Raw genomic sequence first — 18,830 nt, forward strand, 5'->3', positions numbered from 1 at the left:
ATGTCCCATAAATTGCAAAGAAGTAGTAAAAGATTACAAGAAAATGACTTGGTAACTAGCTTTGGGGGATTATTATTTGTTTTAAAAAAAAAACTACGGTAAAAATGTTGAGGAAAAATAGATTTATATATTTAAAGTGATGTTGCAGAAGATCCCTGTTTAAATCTGGGCATATTATAAAGTATAAGGTGTTGTATAATTTATTTATTTTGTATAATCTGTTTTTCATTTATACCTCTTTATATGTCTAATTGTATGGAATTTTGGGATTCGCCCTCTAAAACAACTACAAATTCATTAGTCTTGCTACAAAAAAGAGCCATATGCATCATAAATAAGTCTGATTACTGTCACATTACTGCATAAGTTTTTCAATTCCCAAACCATGAATCGATATATTTGAAAATAATCCAAATAATGTTCAGAGAAAAAAACAGTCATTCCCAGTCTCTGTACAGATATTTTTAGTACAGGATAGAAAACATGATTTAAGAGGTATTTATAAGTTTACCATGCAAAAAGCTTTTAAAAAAAGATTAAAAGGAGATGTTTTTGTATTTTCGGGGTTAATTTTCAGCATTTGTAAAAATTTTTTCTAAAGAATGGTGTTCAAAGCTATTTTTGAGGGCTCAAGTCAGAATGATTTTTCTATGTTTATTTTTTTATTCTTGGAGGGTAGCTTAAATTGTTAAGAACGGAAAACAGGCTTATATAAGCTTTTATTTCTGCCTGAGCCTTTTCAATCACTACTTAAGACTGTTGAGCTGTACTGTTGCTTATTGTTTTATGTGTGAGGACTGAATAAAACACATACTCTCTAATTAGGTCAAAGATTGGTGGTGTCCAATACTAAAAAAATGAAACCGAAAAAAACTATCCGAGTATTCATGGAGTTAATGGAAGAATTCCACAATTTTCTTTGTATAAACTAAGCCTATATGCAAAAAAATCAATGAAACATGGTTTTGGGTGGCGCGCGGCACCGCGCTGCACGTCACTGGTGTGCAGCGTGCGCGGCATGGTGCGCGGACCTGTTGCCGGAAGCAACATTTTTTCCAAGGATGGCAAAAGCATGACCCGCCTTACTCTACTATAATTGGCTAATACCACTGAGATTCGTTGGTTTGATTGGTTGAATTTAAGCATGGCGAATAACATTGGTCAGAATTGGGAAAAGAATAAAAAGATAAGCCAATCAGTACGCGAGTAGGTTGGGTCGTTCCTTCGCCGTCTTAGGAAAAGGAAAACTCGCGCGCGGGGCGGCGCCGTTCCCTTGTTCGCCATACTTGCACGGGAGCGCAGAGCAACGAACGCACTTACTGCAACGGCACCTGAAATCACTACTGCATCAAATATAAAGGTACGTCTCCTCACTACCAAAGGCAGCTAAAAACATCTCCTCTGGAGTAACCCCAACCGGCGGACATCGCTGAAACCGCTTTCATTTCACTCCTGCGCTCCGTTAACTGATGACAACTTGTCCGGCTAACGGTAGCCGCAGGCTCCGGTTAGCTTGGCTGAATTGTTCCCGGCGAACCAGCTAGCATCTTGTCTCTTTCTTCAGTCACACCCTGTATGAGAGGGTCGGCGCCAAGAAAAGTTGAGGCCCTATTGTTAAGTATAATTTATTTAATCTCACTGGCTCGTTAACTTTAATTGTGGCGAGCAGGTTGCCGCCGCCGGTTGCACTGTTAAAAAAGATGTCGGTTTTCTAAAAAGATATCAGTCCACAGCGGCACTGTTAGCTAGCTACCACAGACATGACATGCACCGTGTTAGCGCTGTGGCAGCTGCGGTTAGCCTCTTGACAGCTATCTCGACTGACATTCTTGTGGAGGTTTCTTTTCATTGGCCTCGGCAAAAGGACATAATCACGTTATCACGTTTCTTCCATTATTGGTCATTAACACCGACTTCTAAATGCTGTGATTTGTTAAAAAAAAAATCGTACTCGTGAAAACTGAAGTAACACATTTATTACAATGGCAAAACATTTTTTTGTTTATATTATTTACATATAAGGCTTTATTAATTGACATGTCTTCTTTGTATTAGTCCAACAGGGACCGAAATGACACGATAGGTAGTGCTGCTACCTGCAGGTTATTGTTTAATGCAAAAATAGATTTAAACAGTAGAAGGCTAGGCCAGACAGAAGAGGTAAACTCCAGCGAGAGTCCAGCTTCCTGTGCATTTCCTCCGTGTATGTGGATTTGACTTTCTAGCTTTGTGTCTTGTCATCCTGAGCTGTTAACCCTCTGAAACCTGTTGAGATTATTACCTCTTCAAAATATTTAGGACATTGTTTCTGCTGCAGTTTTGTGTTTTCGATGCTGTCAGCACCATTCACCTCCACTGTGCGAGGGGTGGCAGCACATGTTTTTTGGATACCTCAAAACCCAGATATCTAAAACAAAACAAATAAACATAAAATGGCTAAACACATAAAGTTAAAGAAAATATTTTGAGTTAGAAAACAAGTAATGGGATTTTCTTGTAACCAATTTCTTGCTAATTTTTGGGCCAATTCTTTCATTGCTTATTTCCTTCTACCCATGTTTTTAAAAGAAATCAAGCTAATTTTCTCAAGTTTCGAAGGGCACATTGGATTACAATGCAATCCTGAAATTTTCTCATGTTGATGTTTTTTATGACAGTGCTAATAACGAGGCCTATTACATTAGTTATGATAAACTCCTCAAGTATTGACTTTTTGAACTGTAGAAACAAGGCAAACAAGATGAAGCTGAATAAGTCGATCAATAAATCATACTTCCTCTGAGGAATTCAGAGGGGTATGCTAAAAAAAATAAAGACCATAGACATCTCTCATCAAGATCAACTTCCTCCCACTGCAGTAATGTACATGAAGTCCTTCCACTGAAAGTGAAGGGAAGAGGACCTTCTTGATTTTTCACCAGAGTAACAGAGTTTAATCCCAGCAGTTACATAATGCATTCACTCTGAAGCCCCCTCCCCCACCAGCACCTCCCCTGTCATCACAAACAGCCTTAATCCAAGTGTTGTCTCTTGCATAAATCAAATTTAGTTGTGCAAAAACAGCAGGGTGCATTTTGAGATCAAAAGAAAGGTTCATTCAAAAGAGTCTAGACTCCTTTGTGGCAGTGTTTTGTTTTATGACCCACCCATCCTGTCTACACAGTCATTTCTATAAAGGTTGAAAGATCTCTGCAGTCACATTCTTATTATCAAAAGGCACCACTGATAAACTGTATTCAAATTTATTGTATTAATATTTATTATAAAATGCATCTCATTTAAAGAAAATTTGATCATAGAAAAATCTGTGCAACTAGTCGAGGTTTCATTTGAGTTTGATATTACACAGATGCTCCTTCAGATACTTATTTTTGGTTCCGTCAGGTACCAGAATTTGTGATGGAGTATTAAAGAAGAGGAGAGGACATATTTTTCAGCGTGTTTTGGACCCTGCTCAGGCACGTTTACATGACTGCAGACCTTAACTCCTCAGTTGGCAGTGTTCGTTCCTTTACTGCATGCAGACATTCCTCTGACGGTTGCTAGTTTGGGCAGGTCAAAGACTCTGGAGGTTTGTTCAGAGATTCTCACTTCAAACCAGAAGGAGGAATCTGTATAGTGTTAATCAAAACTGGCTTTATAGATGTTTACAGGATTGTTGTGAGTAATTGTAACTCAAAATATAAAATACTTCACAGCTGTTTTCGCCCCCTTATTTTTAAATTTCCAAAGTCCAAAAGTAATTACATTTGTAATTTGTAATATACAGTTGGTTGTGCAGCTGCTATCGTGGCCTCAAACTTTCTCAGTCAAGTCCACACACTTAACTGAGCTCTGTGTTTGAGGGCACCAGCTGAGAGCATTTAAATCCCTCAGTGGTTGCTGCTGTTGTGTAATGTAAACTGATGTCTAGTAGGTATTAAAGCACTGTTACTGGTTTGCAACTGTAACACACAGTTAAGTTTCTTCAGAGCTAAATGCATGTCTGCAACTAGAGGTCACTCTCTTCATCAATCATTAAATCGTTTTGTCCGAAAATAGTTTTTTTTTTTTTTTTGTTTTTTTTTTAAATAGACTGCTCACATTTGAGTGACTATTGGTTAGGGTTGCTTCAGTTTGATATTTTCATGGTCTGGTAATCATCTCTGAGAATATCATGGTTTTTTACGGTATCAGGGCATACGGTATTACACAATTAGTATTACCATTATCAGTTACAATAAGCTTTAAATGAATGATGACAGAAGTGGTTTTTTTTTTTGGTTGAACAATTACATTATTGTTATTGAAACTTGAGACAACTTTTTCAATGAAGTGTGTGTGAAAAGGCAGTTGAAGGGAAAAGGGAGATATGTATGTGCAGGAAAGATTCCCAACCTGATAGCATTTTTTTTCCAATTTCATAGCAAATACACATGATTCAATATCCGCCAACTTTAATACCATGGTATACCTTTAAACCGCTATATCGCTGCAACCCTACTTTTGGGGGAATTCTTCTTTAAAAATGGCTTAAAGATTCATGAATCACTAACAACTATTTTCATAATTAACTAATCTGCTGATCATTTATCCGTCAAAAGGCATATCACAATTTTCTAAAACCCTGTGTGAACCCAAAGATGTTAAGTTTACTATTATGTAGAACCCACTTAGTCATTACATTTACATTACTTATGATTAACAAAACATCCAACTCTTCCTGGGGATCACACATTTCTAATATAGTATAGAGAAAAGCAGCAAATCTCCAGTTGACTGGCACAGATTGTTTAGCATTTTTACTTAAAAAAAGACATAAATGAAAAATTGATCATCAAAATGGTTAACAGTTTTCTGTTGCTCGACCAATAGTTTAATGGATTAATGAATCAGCTGTAGTTGAACGTGAAATGTCTGGTTTGTTTGCGTGACAGGTTTTCAGTGCCATTTGTTGAGGCCAGCTGAATAGCCACATATTTGGCACAACAGAGAGGGATTAGACTCATTGCACAGTTTACATCCTTAATTCTCTCTGCTTGTTTTTCCACATTACTGCAAATTTATGTTGTGCACAGAACCATTATTTACAGTTCTCCTCTGGACGGAAGAGCCCAACATGGTACTGTCGTTACTATTAGTAATAAAATTGATGCACTTAAAGCTAAAGGTGATTACTTTTATAAAAGTAACATGTTGTATTTGCTGAAACTGTCCCGTGTCCCTGTGTGCGTGTCCCTTTTTTGATCATTCTGTGCCCTCTCTCTAAAATGTGACATTTTTGCAGGACCGTGAACTCCTTTTGAATTTGAGTTGTGGTGTGGTCAACTGATCAGTTGACTTGTTAAGAGCTGATCAGATTAATGGATGAGAGGAGAAGCGCAGTGCAGAGCGAGTGAATGCAAATTTCTAGAATCAGTACAATGAATGGTTAACTTTCACTTTCACTGCACCTGGTATTAAGCTGCTCTGTCAGTGACAACCATGGTCTGTGGGGACAACAGTCAGCTCAGTGCTTTGTGGGTGTGGTGTCATTAATAAACACATGCTGTGTATATTTTAATAGCCGTATGAAATATGTTTGTGGAGGCAGGTGTTGTAATTGTAGTGGCCCACCACAAGTAAACGAATATGTGGAAAACCCTGCAGTAACAGAATCTAGATTCATATTTGATCAGTGCTGCCTAGTTTGCCATTTCATGAAAAGTAATTGATATGACTAAAAGCTGTGTTTGAGACTCTTAGACTTTGATTGGTTGTTTTTGTTCAGAGGAATATGTTTTTTTCTCTGACACTATCTGTCTCATGTACAGCTGTGTGGATACAGTAACAGTTCCAGTAAACATAACAAAAAGTAATTTTGATAAAAGTTAGCAGCTGTAGCTTTTAGTGATTAAAGATTAACAACCAGTACTGGGGTGGTGTAGGAGAATGTAACTTAAAAGAACAGAGTGGACATAATATTTCAAATGTCTCTTTTCAAGGCTTATGTAGTTCTGCTGGTGGGATGGCCTCAATGTGAATGTCAGGTCTTTTGGTATAAAGCTCTTTTTGCTTTTGTTACTTAAGTTTCAGTAGAGGGGTTTTGTCCAGCATTAACCTTCTCACCAAGGTATGACCTTGTCATTAGGGAAATACATAATAAACACATACGTAAGAATATGAACTGTCACAATGAAATTTAAGCCCATTATATATGCTTTAATGTAACCTGTGGATTTTTGCTTTGAGACTTAATTTCCTGATAGGAATTGAATGTTTTATGTGCCTAAAAGTAATCTTGTGTTTGCATTTCAGGATTTTTTTTTCTTTTTTAAATCAGGCAGGCATGCAACTGGGGAATATATATATTAGGGCTGCAGCTATCGAATATTTTAGTCATCGAGTATTCTACTGAAAATTAGATCAATTAATCGAGTAATCGGATAAAACATATTTTTTAGTTAAAGAGCAATTATAAATATACATAGGACAATAAGACATTTCACCTAACAATGAACCATTGGTTTCCTTTTTTAACTACCCAGTTAGCTTTATTATGTTTTTATTTTCCACCCCCATCCCTCTACAGCGCTGTGTTTTTACAGATTAAATAAAGCCTGTATGAAAGGCACGTTAGCCACGCATCGACAGTAGTCATAATTAATAGAAACCTAGCCCTCCGCAGGGCTAACATTATGTTAGCAAGGTACAGTAACGTTAATCTCATTAATTAGCGCTACGTTAACTTCATTTTGCCTTGTCTCGGGTGACGGTCCTCCGCTCTCGGAGTAAACAGGGGGCCTTCGGTGGAGATGCTGCAGCATTGAAGACGTACTGTTGTGGTATGCAAGCGCTGTCTTACAGTGAATACACGCAGCAGTGTTCGCCTTGGTGTCCAGCTTGAAATGCTCCCACACTTTTGACATTTTCTGCCTTTTCTTTGTGCCTTTCTCTTCGCTTTCGTCGCCTTCTTCGTCGTTACCTCTACATCCATGGTTAAAACCAAACATATCCGCCGCCTCTTTCTTCTTCCTTTACGTGCGTGACGTCAGCGCGTTGTGCCGCATTAAAAGTAGTCGGGGCGGAATACCATGCTTTGAGCTGGCAAAATTAAACGATTCCTCGAGGCAGAGAAAATTCCTCGATCATTTTTTGTAATCAAGTTACTCGAATTATTCGAGGAATCATTTCAGCCCTATATATATATAATTTAGATATACTGCATTGCATGCCGTTTAAAGCCACTTGTTAAAGCCTCTGGGAACCCAAATCACCAAAAACTTTATTAGTGTGTAATTTAGGGTCTTACATGCATAATAAAAAGTATAAAAAATTATCAGGCATTAGCCTCAATCCAAATCTGAAATATTGTCATTTTAATTTTTTCACAGTTTTCTGAAGCTGGGTTGATTTGGGCGTGGTTATCGCTGATCCATATCTCAGAATATGGATGAAGCCAATCAAAAATTCAAAGTCAGTTGTCTGTTGATACTAATTTAACATGACCAATTAAAATCCCTCAACACTCCTTTAAATGCTGTAGATGTAATGTTTCAGATGTGGTGATGTCATTCTTCAGCTAATGTAACGTCCTATGTGCAGCACGCAGTATTTGTGTGTTACCTGGCTTTAATCAACATTACACAGATCCACACCAATGACTGTGGAAAATGGGAAAGCAATAATGTAGTAAAAATACATTAATAATATGGCTCCAGCGGTAGCTAACTCTACAGTTCCACCATTTATCATTGCATTCATAGGTTTGATAACAAACAGGTGCATCTCAGCTCATGTCACATGTGCTACGATATGCTAACTGTATACTAAAGTTGTGACAGAGTGAACTGTATTATTTTGAGAATCTTCTGATTCTGAAAGTTCAGAGGGTGCATTCAGAAACACTCACTCTGAGTGCTGGAGTGCACTCTGGCACAAACTGGACTGTTAATGGGGAGCACTGTTGGAATGTACTGTTCTGTTATACAGAGCATGGCAGTCTTGAACAATATGGGCTGCACCACACCTACTCTGCTTTGCTCCATGGCTGTCATCGTGGAGACGAGAGACAGTCGATAAAGGTGGGATCCATGTTGGTGTCAATCAAAACGTGATCTGCCACGCCCACACAGTCTGGAGAAATATCCTCAAATCCTCAAAATGAAATGTTTTCAACTTGGTTTTCTAATAGTTGGAAACATTAATTTTCACTCAGTTTCTTTTTTTTCTTGAATTTCCCCTCTGGGGATAAATAAAGGATCATCTTATCCTATCTTAACTTTGATATAATATGTGCAGTCTTACTATTTCAAGTCACGTTTCCAGAGGCTTTAAACTCTTCTTCTTGCATGGAAGTAGCACCAGAAGTGAGAAAAACATCCCTGTGGGTTAATATTCCTCATGCCAAAGGAGCATGCTCCCTTTTCTGTGACCTACATAATGCCTGGGTCTAAGAGGGTCCATACCTCCCCAGTGAGCGGCTTTGTATCATGTGATGCGTGACGCCTCATTCATGACTTTCCTAGTGGTGATGATGTTATTTCAGAGAAATGTGTTTAGGTGATATCACACAGCAGCTAGAGTTAGGTCAGCAGAAGCAGGAGGGAAAAGAGAAGCTGCTGCAGCCATCTTATCAGCACAAGCTCACCTTGGCACAGCAAAGCAGCTTCAGATCCAGAGATCCAGTAGGTTGGACACTTTCCATCAGTATTCCTCACTTGCATTACTGTTGTGGTCATCTGTTTGTTCAGTGATTTACATCTTCCCCAAGAGGCCAAGTGTTCCAGAAGGAATACAAGAGGAATTCTCTGCACGCTTTGCATCAGAAACTCTTTTCTACTTATTTTTCTTCCCTTTTTTCTTCCTAAACCCTACCTGTTTATGTCTCCAGACATGGCGGAGGATGACGTGACTACGGAGCAGCTAGCAGCCATTGCCGCCGAAAATGAAGAGCCAGAGCCGGTGAACTACAAGGCTCCAGCCCAGAAGACAGTGAAAGAGATCCAAGAAATGGACAAGGATGATGAGAGCCTACGCAAATATAAGGAAACCCTGCTTGGCTCTGGGGCCACTGAATCTGGTAATTGTGTGTGTGGTTGTTAGAATTTGTCTCAGCTGTAGAGCATAGATCATAGATCCATGTCTCTAGAATTAGATAGACAGACAAATATTTTGAACATGTAAAACACACAAACAGAAAAATATGAAAATTAACCAAAATGGCAATAACAAAAATGAATGAATTAAATATGGTTCTGTATGGAAAGTTTTGGAAAAGTCAATCTTCTGCCATATTTAAGTAGCACATACAAAGACATGAAGAAAGCCTATTAACTGCACAACAGCCAAAATAATTCAGATTTTAATAGAATTAACATGTATTAACTACAGCTGTGAGTAAATCTCCTGGTGACGGTCTTTATTATAGCTGGCAAAACCAGCACGCAACATCTTAACCTGTCTACATCCTACAGCTTATTAACATACTGCTATTTACGGGACTTACAAATTATATTGTAGCTCTTTCAAAGTGCAACTTTTAATGTGAATAAATAATCATTCAGCCCTAAATCAGAGTTGTAGCTGACATTTGGGAGTTAAAAGTAGTTCAAGGTTTGTTTGTATCACAGCATATTTGTTTTGACAAAATGAGCTCTACATTTGAAGGAAAGTTTGATATTATACCATAAGATTACATCTTGTCAGCGATGTTGTTTGCAACTTAGATTAATTGAGGGCGGTCTAAAGCGGACTGGAGGTTCACATCCTGTTAGTTCAGTGCGACAGCCAGAGCAGTGTGTATTCAGTGTGCATGTATTCATGGCAGCCTCTGACCTACTATTTAGCAGTATGTTGAGCTCTTGATAGATTAGCATGCCCTCTCACAGTGAAGAGACACAGTTGCTTCAGTGGGACTGAGAATAATCGTAAGTGTAATTAATGCAGAGGCTGTCCCAACTACAGCAGCGCTGTCCTGATTTCACTTCCCCTGAGCCCTCTCACTCAGACAGCTGTTTCTTAAAGGATGCATCGTGCAGGCCGTGTTTGGAGCCTGCTGTTGTGAGCAGTGTTGTCACAACAAATGCCAGGACAGTCTTTGTAAGATTGAACTCTAAAAAATTTCTGACCAGTTTGAAGTAGAGCAACAATGATGAATTGATTAGCTGTCAACTATAAGTTTAATCACAAAGTAGTCTTAAAAATGTTAAATCACCTTGAGTAATATTTAAAGAAAAAAGAATTTGTGATTTCTTTGATTCAAGCCTCTGAAATGTGAATATTTTTCAGTACAGGTCGACTGATGCTGTTTTTTCAGGGCTAGTACTGATTATTAATAGCTAATGGGGCAGGTAACTGACATGTATTAATGAAATGAAAATCTTACTGTCAAAATTTAGTAACTGGAATATAACAAACTGCAACACAAAACTTTTTAATGGCAAATGTTTGATCAAAACTGAGACTTTCAGCATCATATACAGCAAGTTCACAGCAACTTTTTTTTAAAAGAGAAAATGTGAATAAATAATGAATGAATAAAACTAGCTCCCTGATGTTTTACAAATTAACAAAATTCTTACAGCTTTTTAAGGGCTCATTTACTTGCTTGATTTTTAACTTAATCCTTCTTAATACTTAAAGGGTTAATCGAAAATTAACAAAAATCGGCATAAAATTGAAAAAAAGCAATCACATCAGTGGTAAACAGTGGTGAATACTCAAAGGTGTTTAATTAGGAGCTGTGTGAACAGTGTCAAAAATGTCCTGTCTGGTCAGGTATTTTTGTCTTTATTGAACCATCTGTTTCTCTCACCCAATCTCAGATCCCAGTATTTCAAATGTCCAAGTGACCCGGATGTCTCTGATCTGTGAAAGCGCCCCAAGTCCGCTGGTCCTGGACCTGCAAGGTGAGTCCTGTTCAGACTGGGTTATGAAGCAGAAATGAAGATTACCCTCTTATTACATGAAATGTAATTAATGTCAGCAGTGTGGGTGCCCTCAGATCATCCTCACAGACTGTTGTCAAATTAAAAGAGGTCATGAGCAGCAACTACATTTGTGTCAGTCAAATATAGCATCAGCAGTGATCCAAGCACCCACTCTGCCTACTCTGACTTTCATCTAACATCACTGTACTTAAAGATCCATGTGTGAAGGGTTGAGTCTGTGCTGAGCATGCTGTAAACAAGTATGGATTCACTGGTTACATACAGAGGTAGAGAGGCATCAATAAGGTACATAGATTTTTTTTTTTTAACTGTTTGGCTTGTGAGTTTTAAAACTGTACTTATGATATTCCCAGTAGCCATTGAGCAGTTCAGACCCTGCCTCTGGAGCTGCTCCTGCCTCAGCTGACCCAGATTTGATTCCATCCAGAACATTCTGTCCTGTTCCAGCTTTCATGCATCACTTTTAGTTCTCCTGCTTTCTTTGAAAGAGGGATCCCTCATCATCCTCTGCCGCTCTTCCTGAGGTTTCTTCCTGTTTTTTCCCCCATTACAGGGGTTCTTTTTTTCTGGAGTTTTTCCTGGGGTGGCAGAGGGATGTCGTACACTATAGAGCCCTCTGAGGCAAAGCATGTTTTGTGATAATGGGCTCTATAGATAAAATTGACTTGACTTGACTTCCAAGGAAAGATTAATGACTGCCCAACCTGCACATAGAATTAGTAGTCGACTGATATTGCTTTTTCAGGGCTGATGCCAAAACCAATTATTTGTAGTCAGTGAGACTGATGACTGATTTTTGGAACCAATATGCATTTACAATATTTCTGTTAATATTTAGGATTTGGAATACAACATACAAGATAGATTTATTGGTCATTTTCAAAATGTATTTTACTTTCCTGAGGTTTTACAAAGTAAAAGGTCCTCCAATGCTGACACTTTCTCTGCACTTTTTAATTTTCAATTTTATCAGCCATCATTAAAAAAAATACCCATACAGATAATTGGCAAAATGTCAGACCTTTCTGTGGATAGTTTGCAGTATCTTTCTTTATGATATATGTTTAACGTACAGTATATACAGTTATATACTGTAAGTTCTGTCTATCCCCATATATATAGATGAGCGAGACAGATGCTCAGTATAAAAATTTGACACTCCTGGGATTTAATGCAAAAATAACTAAACTAACTAACTAACTAACTAAAACCTTCATGATGTCCATAGGCTTCAATAAAGTCCTCATATCACAAGTTTCACATGATTATGATATTTCTCAGAGTTGTTGGATGCTGCTGCAGATGAGTCATCCAAACTTAGTAAGTGAGTCAGATCAGTGCCAGTAAAGGACTCAGTGCAGCTTCTGCATGCTGAAGCCCATCTGAATTTGGACTATTGTGGCTTTGAAAGTCATGCACCAGGTTTAGCTCAGAGGCTTTCTAACTGTGAGCCGCCCCCCTCAACTAAAGGGGCTCTAAAACAGGGTGTAACACAAAGCTCATTGAGTCAGATAATACTTGGGTCAAAGTGGGTCCCACTTGGGTCCCTAAGTTAAATCTGATGTTCTTGATAGGAATACCATTATCTTATGTCCACCACAAATTAACCTCCACAAATCTGCAAAAAAATCATAAACAAAGACACTGCCATAACTTCACTACATGGAAGCATTATAACAGGAATGAGGAAGTGTTGTTGTCTTGATTTTGCCTAAGGGGGCCCATGGTGTCAGACTTGGACAACCCACTGTTAGCAAATAATATGAACCCTGTGACATGGACGCATATGTTGTCATAAGCCAGAAAACCTCTCAGAAGTCCTTGTATAGAAAGATGGAGGTAAAGATGAAAGATAGAAATGGACATGTGTGTGCATGCATGTTTAGTGTAAATCCTCTGTGTGAGTGTCAGTGTGTGCACGTATGCAGGTATATGTCTTTTTCACAGGTATTAACTTATATTGTTATTATCATCATTATTTTAAACTTTGGCCACACTTAATAACATTGTAACTAGGGCTGTCAAAAACATTTTCATAGCAAGAAATCACAAGATTTCTAAATTTAACCCCACTTAATCACATTTTTAATGGCATGCTTTCAATTCCATTATTTCACTTTACAAAACAGTTTTGTCCATATTGACAAGGTGAAGCCATTCTTACCAGATTGTCTTAATTAGGAATCAAATGACAGCAAAAACCTGCATAAAGTGGGTGTGTCTGTAAAGGGGAGACTCATGGGTACCCATAGAAACCATTTTCATTCAGAAAACTTGAGGTCAGAGGTCAAGGGACTCCTGTGAAATGGCCATGCCATTTTGCCATCACCAAAATTTAGCCTAACTTTACCATTCTCATGCTCGATTATGTGTCATAAGATGTTACAGCAATTTTTGGGTTGATACCATTTGTAACACAGCTTTAGTGCTAAATTTAAGCATATATTACCACTCAGGTATTGATAAAAAAATTGTCAGACTCCCTCCAAAATACCACATGAAGACCTTTAGGAACATCACTGAGAAAGCCATGCAGATTTGGGATCAGAAACTTCTGACATTTGGAAGTATCTGTAAGAACTCTTTCTGCAATTTGATGGCGAACACTTCCGTTCTGGAAACTGCAGAGAAGCCTCTTTGTCGTTAACGTTCCTGTGAAAGCCCTGAAACCCCGTCCCAACATCAGTGAGGAGTACTGATTTTGGAGTTTGTTGTTGCTAACGGCTGGAAATTCATTAGCCAAAGATAAAACAAGTTTTGCATTTTTTTGGTCCATTGAGAGCACTTGATGGTGACTCGGTCCATAACACTGAACATGTTTCACTTGAAAATGTTGTGTGAAAATGAATCTCTGTATGTCTGAGTGAAGGTATGCTGCATTCTCCTGATGATCATGATCAGCATCACTGTGGCTGTTGTGAGGAAAACATTGATCGTGTTTTTTTTTCTCCTTTGGTTTGTAACAGGAGACCTGGAGACCTTTAAGAAACAGGCGTTTATTCTGCAGGAGGGAGTTGAGTACAAAATAAAGATCAGCTTTAAGGTGAGAGCTGCTGTCCACAGAGATAGTCATATTCCATGGAGACAGACTATGATCACGTTCCCTGTCTCTCTGTGTTATTCACTGCCATAATAACAATGTGATGTCTCAATACATCATAGTTGGTAGTATTTAAAGATCTCTAATATTTGGATCATCAAAAAAAGTTGAAGTCATTGCACATCTTTGTCAGTAAAGACACAACTTACAGAAATAATAACGAAACCACTTGATAACAAAATGCTAGTTTAATGTTGAAGGCATTGGACTGCATATTTTGATATTAATAATGGGGCCATGGGAATATTTATGATATTGATTTAGTATAAATCCGGCTCTTCTCAGAGATCCCATGTATCTGGACAAATGTCGAGCAACAGTCATGAGGCGTCTTTTGATATGTCAGTGAAATACTCTGTAGATTCCCATTCTTTCCCTGAGCAGAACCTGTCTGCTGGTGTCTAACAGTGTTTGTCTCCTCAGGTGAACAGGGAGATTGTTTCGGGTCTGAAGTATGTGCAGCAGACATACAGGAAAGGAATTAAGAGTAAGTGAACAATCTGTCGATTTGTTTGAAAACTTACAAGAACACCAGTTCATCCTGTAAACACAAGTAATTAGGTGTGTTCCAGCCATGTCTGGAATCAAGCTTAAATCCTAGTTTGTAAATTTCACCAACTTTTTGACATTTTGTTTTCACATTGCAAAGCATTATTTGCCATATAAAGATATAGTGGAGTAAAGGCATCCTGAGCAGAGAATGAAGTCACACTCCCTCTGTGTGTGTGTGTGTGTGCGTGTGTGCTGTAATCTGAGCCTCTGTCGTTTGTTGTGGGAAACCACTCATGCTCTACATGCATGTTAGTGTGTCAGTGTTTTCCTCTCCTGGACTGTATATAAAGATGGACGATGTGTCTCCACTTAGGCCTGGAACAAACTGCATGCGTGAGCAGTGGGTGACATAGAGCTGAGATCTGGTCTAAAAAAAAATCAGGCCCCACCCTGAGCCCGACCCATGGTAGCCGTTTTGGGCCTGATTTAAAAACCCAAATATGTGCTGTAAAAATAGGCCTATAGTTTATTACATTTTATATATTATAACATAAATATTTTTTAATATTGAAGAGGCCCTATTATGCTCATTTTGGGATCATATTTGTATTTTGGGGGTTTACTATAATAGGTTTACATGCCTTAATGATTAAAAAAAAAAAACGTGTCTCATACTGCCCTCTGCTGCAGCACCTCTGTCTGAAGTAGTCACTCTGAGTTTATGTCCCGCCTCCTGAAAGCCCAGTCTGCTCTGATTGGTCAGCTGGCTCTCTCTTTGTACATTCTATTCTGTTTGTTACATTGTCATATCACCAACATAAGACATACACTATATTACCAAAAGTATTCTCTCACCCATTCAAATGATCAGAATCAGGTGTCCTAATCACTTGGCCTGGCCACAGGTGTATAAAATCAAGCACTCAGGCATGCAGACTGTGAAACAAGACATTTGTGAAAGAATGGGCCGCTCTCAGGAGCTCAGTGAATTCCAGCGTGGAACTGTCATAGGATGCCACCTGTGCAACAAATCCAGTCGTGAAATTTCCTCGCTCCTAAATATTCCACAGTCAACTGTCAGCTCTATTATAACAAAATGGAAGCGTTTGGGAACAACAGCAACTCAGCCACGAAGTGGTAGGCCACGTAAAGTGACGGAGAGGGGTCAGCGGATCCTGAAGCGCATAGTGCAAAGAGGTCGCCGACTTTCTGCACAGTCAATTGCTACAGAGCTACAAACTTCATGTGACCGTCAGATTAGCCCAAGTACAGTACGCAGAGAGCTTCATGGAATGGGTTTCCATGGCCGAGCAGCTGCAGCCAAGCCACACATCACCAAGTGCAATGCAAAGCGTTGGATGCAATGGTGTAAAGCACGCCGCCACTGGCCTCTAGAGCAGTGGAGACGCGTTCTCTGGAGTGATGAATCACGCTTTTCCATCTGGCAATCTGATGGACGAGTCTGGGTTTGGAGGTTGCCAGGAGAACGGTACATTTCAGACTGCATTGTGCCGACTGTGAAATTTGGTGGAGGAGGAATTATGGTGTGGGGTTGTTTTTCAGGAGCTGGGCTTGGCCCCTTAGTTCCAGTGAAAGGAACTTTGAATGCTTCAGGATACCAAAACATTTTGGACAATTCCATGCTCCCAACCTTGTGGGAACAGTTTGGAGCGGGCCCCTTCCTCTTTCAACATGACTGTGCACCAGTGCACAAAGCAAGGTCCATGAAGACATGGATGACAGAGTCTGGTGTGGATGAACTTGACTGGCCTGCACAGAGTCCTGACCTGAACCCGATAGAACACCTTTGGGATGAATTAGAGCGGAGACTGAGAGCCAGGCCTTCTCGACCAACATCAGTGTGTGACCTCACCAATGCGCTTTTGGAAGAATGGTCAAAAATTCCTATAAACACTCTCCTCAACCTTGTGGACAGTCTTCCCAGAAGAGTTGAAGCTGTAATAGCTGCAAAAGGTGGACCGACATCATATTGAACTCTATGGGTTAGGAATGGGATGGCACTTCAGTTCATAGTATGAGTAAAGGCAGGTGAGCGAATACTTTTGGTAATATAGTGTATATACGTAGAGACTACATTCACTGTGTTGGCTCATTGCTGCGATACATCAACGTGTCCACTATATTGGATGTGGCATGTCTGCACTGTAAACAAATACAATTAAACGAAAAAACTAACGCACTAACATTTACATGTATTTGATTTTGATAAATTGTTTTTATATTCAGTGATTTATATTCATTTGAGTACTAATAATGACAATTATAAGACAAAAAATGAATAAAGTCTGCAAATCAAAATAAGACACTGCAACAGGCAGCGAGTCTTTCTTTTTTTGCAGTGAAGTGATATACTCCATTGAAGAGAGTTATAGACCTTTATTTCATTGTATACAATAACATGGTATAAACATGGTAAAAAACAAAAGTAAAGGTGCAGTAGGATGCTATTATAAACATACACAATATATTATGTAAGTCAGTTGTCCATATTTTGTTTGATATCATATACGGACTAAGTGATTTTTTTTTTGTTATTTTACTTGATTTGCAAGACAGTAGATGCAATATAAAACGGTAACAAGCAAAGAACGAACAACCATATAAATATGCAATGGCAGGGGTTATTTAAAAAAAAACTGTTAGACAGACACAAATGCAAACTGAAAACAGGGTTATAAGAATGTAGGTAGATAGATAGATTTTTATGTGTACATAATTGAATCTCTTAAATCCAGTCCCTGTTTCCTTCTGACCATAATGTCTGTTCTGTCTGTTAACAGTTGATAAATCAGAATACATGGTGGGCAGCTACGGGCCTCGTTCCACTGAATATGACTTCCTGACCACGATGGAGGAGGCTCCTAAAGGCATGATGGCCCGCGGCAACTATGTCATCAAATCCAAGTTTACCGATGACGACAAGCATGACCACCTGTCCTGGGAGTGGAACCTCAACATCAAGAAAGACTGGAAAGACTAAAAGAGGCCTTTGTGTTTGGGGGCAAGGGAATCCAATTCCCCCAGCTCTGTGCGTTACTCAGCCGCTCCCCCCATCCATCCTCACCCCGCGTCCACCATGTCTGCCTTCTTTGTTTTTACTCGTTTTTACCTTGTCGTGCATTTCATGCCTTCGTTACCACCTCACTGTCTTAACACCCCGGCATCCTTCCCACCTCTCTGTCAGCATCCGTAGCAGCATCCGTAGCAGCAGTCCCACCTCATCCGTCCGTCCATCCAGCACCACCCTATCTGCCCAACGTTTCATCGGTTGCACACTTCTGTTCACCATCCTCACTGACTCCAACCCCCACCAAGCTGTGCCATGTAGCACCTTACTTCCTCACACCCAGCACCTGTTTTTATTTTGTCCCAGATTTTTTCGCTGCTTGAAGAGATTAACCCCCGCCTTCCACCTCTCCTGAATGGTGTCTTCCTCTCTCAGTATGAAGTACATGTGGAAAAGCAACTGTACAATCAACTTTTGTTTGCCTTTTTTTTTTAAATATATAATTGTATCAAAGGTTGTGTAATGTGACTGTATTCACATCACTGTTAATCAGCTGTGTCCATAGCAGGCCCCACCACATCCACCCGCCCCCCAAAACCTCTCTATCTGCAGCTTTCTTTGCTTGCTGTCTTTTGATATAATTACCAATACCTGCCTTGTAAAAACATTTCATTCAGAGCTGCTGTACGGCTCCTCTCTCCCTTCCCTAAATGTATTCACCCATTCCCCTTCAAATGGGGACTGGGGCCAAAGTAAAAAGGGAGTAAAATGTGGGTAAAAAAAAAAAGAAAAGCTGCCTTATGTATCAAGTATGTAAACTAGGCTTGGGCGGTATATAATGTTTCATACCTTCATACCTTAATGAAATTTTACGTGGATATGCTGTAAATGATGGTAAAAGTTTGTTGCACTAACCCTCCGATGGCAAGCTACTTTCATCTTTACGGACTAATTAATACACAATAGAAACCCACAAAATGTTAAGAAAAGTAATATTCTCATACCTATTTTACAGAGAAATACAACTGTACACCTTTTAAATTCAACTTTCTCTCGGTCATGAAAGACTGATAAGGCTTAATTACCTCGTTTCACGTCATAAACTTAATTCAGACGTGACAGAAACAATAAAACTGTCTTGGTTACTCTTGTTAGTAATCTAGTTAGTAAATCCACTGTTCATAACATTCATCAGCTCCACTGTTGGAAATAAATCCTTAATTCACCAAGTTAGATATAAAAAAACATGCCGTTATTCCCAACAATCTCTCTGCCTGCTGACCGCTGGCTGTTTACAGTC

The 18,830-nt window shown here is 39.1% G+C and overlaps 1 protein-coding gene across 1 annotated transcript; it reads left to right on the forward strand.

The window, feature by feature from the left end:
- The first annotated feature begins 1,271 nt into the window (after nt 1–1,271).
- On the forward strand, nt 1,272–18,430 carry LOC121942525 (rho GDP-dissociation inhibitor 1-like). Its single transcript, XM_042485751.1, has 6 exons — nt 1,272–1,360; nt 8,852–9,040; nt 10,785–10,868; nt 13,877–13,953; nt 14,434–14,497; nt 17,304–18,430. Exons 2-6 carry the CDS (start codon nt 8,854–8,856, stop codon nt 17,501–17,503), a joined length of 612 nt encoding a protein of 203 aa, XP_042341685.1. The 5' UTR covers nt 1,272–1,360; nt 8,852–8,853; the 3' UTR covers nt 17,504–18,430.
- The last annotated feature ends 400 nt before the right edge of the window (nt 18,431–18,830 follow it).

Source organism: Plectropomus leopardus, chromosome 4 (assembly GCF_008729295.1).
Source record: "Plectropomus leopardus isolate mb chromosome 4, YSFRI_Pleo_2.0, whole genome shotgun sequence".
In the NCBI taxonomy this organism is placed as follows: Eukaryota; Metazoa; Chordata; class Actinopteri; order Perciformes; family Serranidae; genus Plectropomus; species Plectropomus leopardus.